General features: G+C 33.2%; 1 protein-coding gene across 1 annotated transcript in view; it reads left to right on the forward strand.

The window, feature by feature from the left end:
* ablim1b (actin binding LIM protein 1b) overlaps window positions 1–11,277 on the forward strand; it is a 92,523-nt gene extending 81,246 nt beyond the window's left edge. Inside the window, 10 exon segments of the mRNA XM_073828757.1 lie at window positions 280–420; window positions 881–966; window positions 1,685–1,808; window positions 1,898–1,955; window positions 3,999–4,060; window positions 4,167–4,174; window positions 4,546–4,620; window positions 6,959–7,039; window positions 8,407–8,439; window positions 8,441–11,277. Coding sequence (XP_073684858.1) covers window positions 280–420; window positions 881–966; window positions 1,685–1,808; window positions 1,898–1,955; window positions 3,999–4,060; window positions 4,167–4,174; window positions 4,546–4,620; window positions 6,959–7,039; window positions 8,407–8,439; window positions 8,441–8,521 — 749 coding nt within the window. The 3' untranslated portion in view covers window positions 8,522–11,277.
* The last annotated feature ends 3,072 nt before the right edge of the window (window positions 11,278–14,349 follow it).

Raw genomic sequence — 14,349 nt, forward strand, 5'->3', positions numbered from 1 at the left:
ATTTGCAGTAGCATGCGTGCTCTATCCACTTTATACCGTCCTGTACTAAATGCAGTATTGGCCATTGACATTCAAAGCTTTTGATACTGTCTCTGAAAAAATAAATAAAATAAAATGATAAATTAAATTTATTAATTGCATTTTGCATATTTAACTCTTTTTTTACACATAAAAATCCTGAAATGCTTTGAACTGAATGGCCAGCACTACACTTATTGCCCGTTTATGAAAGTCCGTCACTGATAGTCCAGTTCCCCCGAAATACCAATTCAGATTCAGCTGCCCTGGCAGCCCAAAGCAAGTCCGCTGATGACATCATCAAATCATCCAAGTTCCCCGCTGCCCATGCCCCTCAACCAGACGAAACCGCAAAGATCGAGACCGACTACTGGCCGTGTCCTCCGTCACTTGCTGCTTTAGGTACGCTCCTGCTGCTGGCAGTAACCAAAACCGAATGGAAGCCATTCGTGAATTTAAACAATGCTCTGTGGATTGAAAACTCTTGGATTGCTGCTGGTAAATTTGGCCTGATGTTCCCATCTGACTGGTCCAAGAGCCGGCAGTAAATCTGAGAAAAACTTTGGGATGCTGTAGGGGGCTTTATAGGCACATAGATTTGCCAGTGCTAATAAATCAAATTCAATTTAAATCAAGAATCATTTCACCACTCAATCTGATCATGTTTTTATTTATGAGTTGATTTATGATTTTTATATGATTTAATTCAGTGTCATTTTTGTTTTCCATTTGTACAACTGAACTTTGGGGTTGCAGGTTGCAGGTCCTATGGGTACAATTACATGACAATGTTGCAGTCATCTCAAGAACATTTCTTCTTCTTTTCTTATTTTATTTGAAAAATTTTTCCTGGCGCGGACAGGCTCAGATGGGAGAAGTCGGTCACGGGATGAAGAAGAGGAAGAGCAAGTGAAACGCAGACATCTTCAGGAAGAGCATCTTAGCAAGGTCAGTATTATTGCTTATATATTGCTTGTCATTTTTTTTGTCAAAGCAGTCATTTAAATTCATATATGTGCTGAATTATGCTTATTTACACATTCATTACCCAAATCACTAAAATAATTGTGACCCTGGACCGCAAAATCAGTCTTAAGTAGCACGGGTATATTTGTAGCAATAGCCAAAAATACAATATATGGGTCAACATTATTGATTTTTCTTTTATGCCAAAAATCATTAGGATATTAAGTAAAGATCATGTTCCATTAAGGTATTTTGCAAATTTTCTACCATAAATATATCAAAACTTAATTTTTGATTAGTAATATGCATTGCTAAGAACTTCATTTAGACAACTTTAAAGGCGATTTTCTCAGTATTTAGATTTTTTTGCATTCTCAGACTCAAGATTTTCAAATAGTTGTATCTCAGCCAAATATTATCCTATCCTAACAAACCGTATATCAATGGAAAGCTTATGCTTTCAGCTCTTATGTATTCAGCTTTCAGATTATATAAATTACAAAAACATTGACGCTTATGACTGGTTTTGTGGTCCACGGTCAAAATTATGCAAACACACCTTTTTTGCATATTTGCACTGAAAAGAATAACAGTGACTAGGGGTGTTTAGGGAGTAAGGCTAATAAATGCAGACTAATAAGCTAAATTGAAATTAATGTGTTCGTACTTTCAATACTCATATGATTGTGTTTAACTGCAGATCCAGTCTGGGCTTGGGAAGCTCATTCTGAAGGAGGAGATGGAAAAGGATATGAACAGAGACAGATACATACGAAGTGTGGCCGCCCAGCGCTTTGACTCCCAATATGCTAACTGTACCACAGGTATTATGCCACATACTTTCACAGCAACCACAGGAAATATAGCTTTATTCTGGCATTAGTATACAAAAGTATTCTGTCCTCTGCTACAGACTCTCAAACCGTTAAAACATCATCTCTGCCTGGATATGGACGGAATGGCCTCCATCGGGTAAGTCATTTAAAATGTAAGATATATTCTTGGCTGAATTTTTAGCAGCCAATACTCCAGTCTTCAGGGTCACACAATCCTTCAGAAATCATTCTAATATGCTGATTTGGTGCTCAAGATTATTATTATCAATGTTGAAAACAGTTTCCACTCCTTTGCATTATTTTTGTATTATAAAATAATAAATTAATATTCATAAGTTTGGGGTAAGCACAATAATAAAAAAAAACAAGAAAGAAATTAATACTGTTATTCAGCAAAGACCCATGAATAAATAATAAACTGAACAGAAGTGACAGTAAAGACATAAATAATATGCAAAAAATATCTATTTAAAAAAATGCTGTTAACTTAACTTTCTATTCATTAAAGAAACCTGAAAATAATAAGCACCAAAATCTGTTTTCAACATTGATAATTATAAGAGCCGTTATTATTACAGTGCCTTGCGAAAGTATTCATACCCCTTCATTTTGTCCTCGTTTTGTTATGTTGCTGCCTTATGTTGAACTGTTTTAAATTACTTTTTTTCCACATCAGTCTACACTCCATGCAATGTAATGACAAAGCAAAAACAGAATTGTCACAACTTCATAATTGTATTAAATACAAAAAAATGAAATAAGTACATTTCATAAGTATTCATACTCTTAAATCAGTACTTAGTTGAAGCTCTTTTACAGCCTTGAGACTTTTTGGGTATGATGCAACAAGATTTGCACACCAACATTTGGGAAATATCTGCCATTCTTAGCCTCACCTCTTCACCTCTCAAGCTGTGTCAGCTTGGATGGGGTCGGGCAGACATTTTCAGGTTTTCAGGTTCAAGCCCATTCACAGAGTCTTGCTGTGTGACAAGGGTCATTGTCCTGTTGGAAGGTGAACCTTCTGCCCAATCTAAGATTCTGAATGTTCTGGACTGGGTTTCCAGTATTTTGGTGCATTGAGCTTTTCTTCTACTGTGACGAGTCCCTGCCACAGAAAAACATCCCGACAACATGAGGCTGATACACCACACTTTACTTTTGGGATGGCACTCTGCAGGTGATGAGCAGTGGCTGGTTTCCTTCAAACATGGTGCTTAGAATTGAGGTTCATCAGACCACAGAATCTTCTTTTTTACAGTCGGATGGTCCTTTAGGTGCTTTTTTTTTGCAAATTCCTAGTGCGTTTTCATGTCTCTTCACTGAGAAGAGTCTTGCCACCACCATAAAGCCCGGATTGGTGTTGTGTTGCAGTGATGTTTGTCCTTCTGTAAGTTACTTCCATCTGAATATATGATCATGGAGCTCAACTAGAGGAACCATCAGGTTGTTGGTCACCACTCTAGCCAAGGCCCTTCTCCATCGATTACTCAGTTTGGCCGGGAGACCAGAGCCCTGGTTTTTTCAAACTTCTTTAATTAAGGGTAACTGAGACTACATGCTTCTGTGAACCTTCAATGCAGCAGAATTTTTTCTGAACTCTTCCCCAGATGTGTGGCTAGATGCAATCCTGTCTCTGAGCTCCACAGGCAGGTATTTTTTTACCTCAGGGCTTGGTTTTTGCTCTGATGTGTATTTTCAGCTGTTACACCTTTTATTAAGACGTGTGCGTTTCTAAATCATACCCATTTAATTGATTTTGCTACAGGTTAACTTCACTCAAAGTGTAGTAACATCTAAAAGCAATATGAATTCTCCTCAGCTAAATTCCAACTGTCCCAGATATATGAATACTTATGCAATGGAATCATTTAATAAATTTGCAAAGATGTTAAAAACTTGTTTTTTTTGCTTTGTCAATATGGTGTATGGAGTGTAGATTGATGTGGGGGAAAAAAGTAATTTAAAGCAGTATTAACATAAGTCAGCAACATAACAAAATGTGAAAAAAGAAGCTGTGAATACTTTCGCAAGGTACTGTAAGTAAGCATCAATAATAACTGCAATTACATTTATTAATAAATATATTCAAATAGAAACAAATTATTTTAAATTTTAATAGTATTTCACTATATTACTGTTTTTTCTTCATCTTCTTCTTCTTTTTTTGTGCTTCTAACCCCAGTCTACAGAACTCTCTCAGTATAACAGTTATGGGGACGTTTGTGGAGGACAAAGAGGTAAAATGCAATACTTCTAATACTAAAAACACATCTAATAACTAAAAAAACACCATTTTAATAAAAAAGTAATATTTGGGAATTTCTTTCTTTCTGATTTACGCAGATTTCAAGGTATGTGACTGACCCGCAGTATTTACTGAGCATGTGCATCAGCGTTCATGCACATATGGAAGTCAAATCATGCTACATGTAACCGGAATGGCACTCATGCCCTCATTGCTATGCTTGTGTCTGAGTTTGAGCCATGGGGAAAGACAAGAGCACAGTCAAGGGTTTGATACGTTGAAAAACTCCTCCACTCCTGAGAACACATCACATGGATAGTGGCTGGATCCACTTCCCTTTGCGAGAACTCGATACAGAGCAATAGCTGTTAGGAATTAGATCCCATTAGACTATTTCCCAAGGTTCTGAATTCTTGAAAACAGTTTCTGCTTTCTTTTCTTATCGTTTGCATCACGTGTATGTGTTCTGTTCTATAGCCCACCCATGATGCCCAAGATTCCATTACGAGAATGGACAGGGGAATGTCTATGCCTAATATGTTGGAATATAAAGCAAGTATCCTAAATATTCTTAAAAATGATGTTTCTCTTCTCTCTTCCATCTTTAAATGCTCCTCTGTGTTCAATAAATAATCACCCCGCTCCCAAAACCATGATTTTTCAGTCAGGGCTGTAATTTTGGCTCATCTCTTCAATGGGAAGAACAAGACAAGCATAACTTGTATACCTTCCTGTGCTATAAATGATGTCATCACATGACATACTCTGTTTTAGCAGTGCATAGTTTCGAGATCATTCAATCATTTTGAACTCCTGGTTCTCGTTAAAGAGACTTCATGGTTACATATGGTAATATTTTGTGAAAGTGGTTGCTTTAGTTACCCATAAGCCTGAATCTCTAGGGCTGAATTTAAAGTTATGCGGTGACCCTGGCTAATAGTTATTGGCTAGATTAAATAGATTAGAATTTAATAGGCTTTCCCAGCAATGTAAGAAACAGTAACTGGCATGATTGTAAACTGGTAACTGTTCGTGGAAGTACTAGCATTAACAACTCTATAATTCCTTCCTGTAGATACAGTTTGCAAAAACACCTGGCCAGCTGTAGGGAAAAACAAATCCCTGTGACCAAAGTTAACCATTCATTTCAGTGGGGAAATTTATAGATTTATTTATTTAGAAAGTATATGTACAAATAAAAAAAATACATTCAAAAATGTATTGTTCTGTACAATATAACAAGAAGAAAAAGAGCAGTATTGTTATTATTAAATATTCATTTATTTATTAAATAATAAAAATATTGTTTATAAACTACTACTACTACTAATTATTATTATTAAATAATTATTACCATTTATTTTTTTTAAATCACAAAAAATATTGTTTAAATAATACTGCTGCTACTTATTATTATTATTAAATAATAATAATTTTTTTTAATTTTTTTACTATGAAAGCACATTCTGAACTCCTGAATATTTGCTAGCTAATTGAATATCAGAAGCTACAAGGAGGCTAGACTATAAGAGACCTCTAAGGAATTTCATATAATATCTGCACCAAAGATTACTTTGCATATTGTATTACAAATAAAATTAATATTAAGTAAATTATGCTAATATAGGACACTAAGTGACTGTATGAATCTACACTGAATTACTTCAGTGGAAACATGCATTCAAAATGCATTTATTGTTCTGTACAATATAAGAATAAAAATAAAAAAACAGTATTGTTATTATTAAATATTCACATATTTATTCAATTATAAAAATTGTTTATATACTATTACTAATTATTATTATTAAATAATTGAAAACATTTTTTGAAAGCACAAAACATATTGTTTATATACTGCTACTTCTTCTACTACTAATTATGATTAGTAAATAATTTAAAATTAAATTTAAATTTTTTTTGTTTTGTTTTGTTTTGAAAAAAACATTCAAGATGCATTTATTGGATTTACACTGAATTAATGGAATTATCAGTCATTAATTAGTGATTTTAGCTTATCCAACAGTGAAATTAGATTGATTTATTTATTTTTATTAACTATTTAGTAACCATTAAATTGATTAAAAGGTAATGGTAAAGACTTTTTTAAATAAATGCTGTTCTTTTGAACGTATCAAAGATAAGCACAGCTGTTTTCAACATAAATAGTTATAAGAAAGGCAAATGCATAAAGAAAACTAGTAAAAGCTAAGAAAAAAGGGTTTTTTTTTTGAAAAAAAAAAAAAAATTCCCCATAGAAATGAATATGGCACAGTAGGATTTGTTCTTCTTCATGTTAAACCACACCCCCAGTTTATGTGTTACTAACTATATTAACTAACACTTGAAGCATTATATTACTTCTATCCAGCACTTCTTTCCAATATTAAAGGGATAGTTTTAAAAAATGAAACTTCTGTCATTAATTACTCACCGTCATGGCAGTCCAAACCTGTAAGACTGTTATTCAAGCTCTCGGATTTCAAAAATATCTTAATTTGTGTTCTTAAGATTAATGAAGGTCTTGCAGGTTTGAAATAACGTGAGGGTGAATAATTACTGACAGAATTGTAATTTTTGCATAAACTCCTTTAAGAATCACAGATTTTCTGCTTTGGAAATCCAGTACATGCTCACACTCTCTCACACACAAGGCTCACCTACTGTTTGTTCCTCTGCATGCTCTGCCCTCTTCCTGCATACTCACTCTCTCACTTACACTGTGTGCTGTAGTGTTGTATTTTGGCAAGAGTTGGTGTTTGTGTGGCGTGTTTTAGAATGTAATGAGCGTGCATTATTCCTTCGTCCATTTGCTTTCAGCAATTCATTGTGTTTGGCAAATGCCTCGCATAGCATTCTCCATAACAACACAATCCCTCCTTTTGTAAAGGTGTACCCATATGAAATGCTCACTGTCACCAACAGAGGGCGTACTAAGCTCCCGAAGGATGTGGACAGGACGAGACTGGAGGTAAATAGCACGCCATAGCCTCACTGAAGGCAAATAGTGCATGTATTTTCTGTATTTTGTGACCTAAGAAGTATGACCCTTGTTAATTGCGTAAATCTTAAGGAAAGAAAATTGCTGCATTTTAAAATGCATTCAAATGCATTTATTGTTCTGTGTCATAATAATAATGATAATAATAATAATCTCCCATTCGATATGACTGTACAACAACCATTATTATTTTATTAAATATATATTTTCACTGTACACTAGTATATTGCAATAGTAAGATATTAGTTTATTTTTATCATTTAAATAATATTATTTCTTCAAAATTATTTTAGTATTATAAGCAATATTTGTATTTTTGAGTGTTTGAGTATTTAACAAAACTAATACTAATATTAATAAATGCTAATATTTACTGTACAGTAGTATTGCAACTATAATAATTTTATTACTGTAAATGATTTATTTTGTAATTGAAATATTTTAATAGTAATAATAATGCTGTTATTATTAAATACTCTTATTAAATAATAAAAATATTGTTTTATAATAATTATTATTCAATTAATATTTCAATTACAAAATAATTTACAGTAATAAAAATATTACTGTTGCAATAAAATTAGCATTTAATAATAATAGTAAAGTTTTGTTAATAGTTTTAGTTTTGTTAAATACTTTAACACTTATTAAATAAAACAAATATTAATACGTCTAATAATACTCACATACTTAAAAAAAATATTGTTAGAAATGTTTATATAATATTATTATATTTAATTTACAAAAAAATGATTACTGTTGCAATAATACTACTGTACCGAAAAAATAGCATTTAATAATAATAGTATTAGTTTTGTTAAATACTCTTACTTATTAAATAATACCAATATTGGTTGTAACACTACTATTAATATTCACTTACTTAAAAATATTGTTTAAAAAATAACAAATATTGTTTATATAATTATTACTATTATTATATTTAAATTACAAAAATAAAAAGCATTTACAGTAATAAAATTATTGCTGATACAATAATAATAGTATTAGTTTTGTGAAATACTTAAACACTTATTAAATAATATAAATTTTGGTTATAAGAATATAAAATCAAAGAAATAATAATATTATTTCATTGATAAAAATAAACTAATAAATATATTACTATTGCAGTATACTATTGTACAGTAAAAATTGTATTTGATATAATAATAATAATATTAATAATAATAATTGTTTTGTTGCAGTTTTGTAATCATATTGAACGGGGGAAAAGTTGATTTTTGTTCTTAGCTGATCACATGCATCATGACTATGATATGAATTATAATACATGTCTGATGAATTATAATTCTTCTTTCTTCTTATTTATCCAGCGCCATTTGGCTCCCGAGACTTTCTTTGATATTTTTTATGATGGAGATCCACGAGTTTGACAGACTTCCTCTTTGGAAGCGCAACGACATGAAGAAGAAAGCCAAGCTCTTCTAACTAGCTGATTGTGCATGTTTTAATTTATCAGTCACTCATATGATGTATTAGAGCGATAGTCTAACTTTTTCCTTTTTTTTTTTTTTGCATCCAATTACATGCACAAGAAAAGTTTTATTTTGCTTCAAAAAGACCACTTTTATTTTCCCAAATCTAGATATCTTTATCTTTAAACGAGTGAGTGTTTGAATATGAACAAAATGCGGAATACGAGCGAGAGGAGCTGACTGTGTGCCTGCACTGCGCTCATTAAAGCTGCCTCCAGGACCAGAGAGATTTATCCTCCTCCCTCCTGGCCCTCTTGTAAAACAGGACTGTAATTTTTTTAGATGGGGAACCGGGGGCTGTCAGCAGGGATCTCCCTCCAAACAGGCCGTTAAGGTGCTGGAGTTGTAGGGATCCCTGGAGCCCCCCTGCTGCTGCGGACCTAACGAGACCTTTGAAGTGCGTTAAAAGCGGGAAGTGAGAGCTACTGAAGATCCTCCACCTGCGGAGCCAAGCTTCTGGAAGGCATTAGAAACTGAAATCGGCGTCCTGTCCCACCAGCACTCTGCCGCCTCGTCACAATCCTAAAAAAAACATCCTACATGTAAAGTAGCAAGCATGTTCTCCATAACCAAAGCCCAAAACAGCAACCGAAATCGATAACGTTAAGTTCTCTATCCAAAACCCACTAGTCTGATAATCAGAAGAGGCGATGCTGATTATTATTGTTATTACTGTTATTTTGAAAATTAAAGATAAGTTCCCTTTCAGAATGAACATTTACAGATAATTTACTCACCCATTTGTCATCCAAGATATTCATGTCTTTCTTTCTTCAGTCGTAAAAAAAATATGTTTTTTGAGGAAAACATTTCAGGATTTTTCTCCATATAGTGGACTTCAATGGTGCCCACGAGTTTGAACTTCCAAAATGCAGTTTAAATGCAGCTTCAAAGTACTCTAAACGATCCCAGCTGAGGAAGAAGGTTCTTATCTAGCGAAACAATTATTATTTTCTAACAATTTATATACTTTTTAACCTCAAACGCTCGTTTTGTCTAGCTCTGCATGAACTCTGTGTATTCCAGTTCAAGACAGTTTAGGTCTTTGCACACTGAGTCCAAATTCTAGTCGAATCAGGTTTGATTTTCTGCGTTTTCACATCTGTAGCAAGCATTTTGATAGGAAATGATGACGAATACAGTACGAAAAACCAAAACAACGCATATTAAAATTTCAGACTCAAGGCCATTGCACACTGAAAGTCATTGCATACCGAGTTTGATTTTTGTATGCGTTTTAGTTTTTTTCGTAATCAGTTGCTGCAATCACATGTTTGCTATGGATGTGAAAATGCAGAAAGTCTAACCTGATCCGAACTTTTTTTATGACGGATGAAAGTTTCGGAAGCAGTGTGTAAACGCGCATGACACAAGGTGAGGTCCTATGGAAATTTTGGACTCAGTATGCAATGATCTTGAGTCCGCAATTTTTGCATGCGTTTTTTTCTTATTCGTAATCCTTTCCTATCAAAATGCTTACTACGGATGCGAAAACAGAAAATTTAACCTGATCCGAAGTTTTTTATGATGGACGAAAGTTTCGGAGGCAGTGACTAAACGTGTGTGACACAATGCGAGGTCCTATTTATTTTTTAATGTGCGCAAATTTTGTATGAAACTTTTGACTCGAGGTTATTGCACACTGCGTCCGAAATTTTCGTATGCGTTTTTTCGTACTGTATTCATCATCAATTTTCTATAAAAATGCTTGCTACGGATGTGAAAACGCAGAAAATTGAACCCGAAAGTTTCGGCAGCAGTGTGTAAACGTCATTGACACAGCGTGAGGTCATATTTATTTTTTAACATGCAAAAATTTCGGATGAAAATGTGTGCAATGACCATAAAAGCAGGGTTGCCAGGTTTTCACAACAAAACCCGCCCAATTGATATTCAAAAGTAGCCCAATAGCGTTTCGCGAGATAAGCTGCATTTAAACTGCATTTTGCAAGTTCAAACTCGGGGGCACCATAGAAGTCCACCTTTATGGACAGAAATTCTGAAATGTTTTCCTTAAAAAACGTAATTTCTTTACGACTGAAGAAAGAAAGACGAACATCTCGGATGACAAGGGGGTGAGTAATTATCTGGACATTTTTGTTCTGGCAGTAAACTTCTCCTTGGTTATTAAAAGTCGCCACTAGAGGTCAGGCATGTGACGATATCAGACATCAGCCCGCTCTGAAACCGCTTCCTCTGAATCCGTTTATTTTTCTGCAATATTAAACAGCGTTTATTTTGAATAAAGCAAGAAAAGCCTTTGAAATGACTGCCTCAGAGGTGTTTCAATACTGCCACTGTGTTGACTTGGGATTGTCGGAGCTGTAGCCATAGCATTTGTGCCAGGCGTAGACTCGATATCAGGGCCGTGTCTCTGTCGTTCGTTTATATTGCTGTCGAATAATGCTGTTCCCATAGACACTAATGTATTATGGGCCGCCGTCGGCTATTATTCCCAGCAGTGTCCTGTGTTACTAGCAGGGTTAATGACAGAGAACTAGGACATATACAGCATTGTGCTTTTATAGTATCACAAAACATACGACTATAACGAGTGTGATTACTAGAACCAGACCTGTATGTCACTTTAAACCAGTTGGTTTTGATACCCCTACTGTGTACCTCACCTTTTTCTGTCTTTTTTGAGGGAAAGATTTGATGAAAATGGTGTTTAAGCTCTGCTGAGTAATAAAACTCTGCTTCAAATCATACTGTCATTCGTAGTTATTACTGTTTGGTGCAGTTTACATGAAATACAAGCCCCTGTGCCATAAGGGGGCCCTTAGAAGTGGGAGGTCCGCCTGTTGAGTCACTTGGAAATCCCTGGGTGCTTTCCTTCATGTTCTCTTCTCCCTGATAAATGTACCCGGTGGTATGACCTCTTTTCCAAAACGCTCTCCTCCCAGGCTCCACAGTCGGTCGGATTCAAAACAAGCCTTGGCACTGTGTTACTCTTCGGTGGTTCCACTCTGAGTTGTGGAAAAAGGGTATTTGAGCAAGAGAATGAGTGTTTATTGGTGTTTCTGGTCAACCGTACTGCTGTCATCCTCCTGCACAGTAGGGATAGAAAGACACATTTTCCATGTTTGACAGACTGTGACACAGACTCATCAGTCCCAAAAGATATGTATGAAAGTATATTACTTAGGGAATTTGATTTTTCTGGGTTTTCTGCCCTAAAAAGTATTGGATGTATGAATATAATAATTAAAAAATTCAAATTTTGTTTAATCTCTAATTTAGTAATAATAATATAATTGGAAAAATATAATAATTATTATTAATATATTATTTTATAAAATGTTACACTATAATAGTACTGCAGTAGTAATATATTGATTTGTTTTAGTTTTATAATAATACAATAAAAATATTATATAATAAAAAATATAATGTAAATATAAAAATACTCAATTATATATATATATATATATATATATATATATATATATATATATATATTATAATCTATTTAAATTATAATAAATGTTTTTTTAACAATAATTATTTTAAAAATATAATATTATACAAGTATTTTTTTAAGTACAGAACTTCTATTGCTATTTATTTTTTATGATTTGTTTAATGTCTATAATTTAGTAATAATGAATAATATATTTATCATAATAATTTTTACACTATAATAATAGTGTAGTAGTAATATATAGATTTATTTTTTTATTTTGATAATAGTTTAATTGTTTTTAATACACAGTTTTTTACACTATGCCAGTATTGCAGTAGTAATATAATGATTACAGTACAATACTATTACAATATTAATATATTTGTATTCGTTAGATTTTTTTTTTACCATTTAAATTATAATAAATGTTTTTTTAACAATAATCAATTTTAAAACATTATTTTTGAGTAGAATTCTTTAATTGGAATTATTTTGATGATTTGTTTAATGTCTATAATTTAGTAATAATAAATAATATATTTATTATAATAATTATTATTAATATATTATTAAATAAATTTTTACACTATAATAATATTGCAGTAGTAATATATTGATTTGTTTAATTTTTATAGTAATAACATAAATATAATAATGTAAATAAACAAAAAATATTTTTGAATAGCTTTTTACAGTACAAAAGTATTACAATATTAATATATTTTTTTTAATTGTTAGATTTTTTGTACTATTTAAATTATAATAAAATACATGGTTTTTGAACATTTTTAAAATTTTTACTGTACAGTGCTTTTATTGCTATTTATTTCTATATCTATCTTATAATGATTTCTATATATTTAATGTCTAATTAATAGAAATAAATAATATATTAATTATAATAATTATTAATATATTATTAAATATTAATTTTTACACTATAATAATATTGCCGTAATATATAATTTTTTTCTTCATTTTTATAGTAATAAAATAAAAACAATAATAATATAATAATAATGTAAATAGTAATCAAAATATAACTTTTTAATAATTGCTTTAAATACTAAATTTTACGATACAATTGTATTGTTGGCGTAATAATGTATTTTTTATTGATTTCTAAAATTGTAGAATTAATACACAATAATACAGCAAATAATAATAATAATAACAATATAAAATAACATATTATTATTATTAATATTATATTTAATTATGGAAATACAAGTCCCTCTGCAAAAAGAGGGCTGTTAGAAGTTAAAGGGTTGCCCATTTAGCCTGTTCTCAATTGTAAGAATAGAGGTCTTTAAGCAAGAAAATAAGTGTTTATTGGTGTTTCTGGTCACCCGTGCGACTGCCATCGTCCTGAACAACTTGAACAGAAAAGACGCTTTTTTTCATGTTCAACAGACTGTGACACGGACCCACCCGTACCAAAAGATACACACATATGCACAAGGTTCCCATCCTGTGGAGCTCATTACCATGCTTGGTTTGATTCGCTTTTTAGGACGCCTATTCATTACCTTCATGATTTCAGATGTTTTTTGCTTCTGGGAACTCACGGCTGGTTAGTGTTTTGACATCATCCTCATCCACGCCGTCTCGCTGCCGTATCCATTGAACATTTAGGACGGTTATACACCAGTCTTGAATTTCAGACCCCACAAGCCCCTCTCAGAGCTCAATCTGACAGTAATGACGGGCTTTGCCTCAATACGTGCCACCCTGAATGTTCTCAACAGATCATTCCCACACCGAAAACCTGTTTTCTCTTGTATAAACTAGACCGAACCTGATCGCTCAGTGTGGGAGTGGCAGAATAATATTATTTCATGACATAACGCTCTCCTCTGGAGGATCCATGGGAGTGCAGAACCGAGTTTGATCAGGTGCCTCGCTTTCCCTGACTGTGTGAAAAGCTACACCGGCTTGCCAAGGTGGGTTACCATCAACAGTCAGCAAGACATCACAGTAGGTCAGAACTTCAGAAGAACATGGATATGAAGCGTTCAGACCAGGTATTCCATCTTCTATCCTTTTATCCGCCTGGCGGTCAGTTATTGTGCTCAGTGATGGATTGCATCTCATCGCCCCGTTGGTCCGACTGATGTACTTGGCACATCCTGAGCACCTCTTTGTGTGCAAAGACCGTAATGGTGGTTTGTGAGTGTATGTCTATGTGTGTAACATGGGAAAGGTCCTTGAATCAAAAGGCCCCAGTGATGGGATGAGTCTGAATCAGTGACCCCTGCTCTGTGACTCACAGCTGTGGAATGTTCTTTGTGTTTCAACCAGTAGCGGCCAGGATGATCTGCCAATGTCTGAACCCACACCGTCCAGCTGATACACAGCATCCAAACAATGTTCCA

This window comes from Garra rufa, chromosome 22 (genome assembly GCF_049309525.1).
Source record: "Garra rufa chromosome 22, GarRuf1.0, whole genome shotgun sequence".
Lineage (NCBI taxonomy): Eukaryota > Metazoa > Chordata > Actinopteri > Cypriniformes > Cyprinidae > Garra > Garra rufa.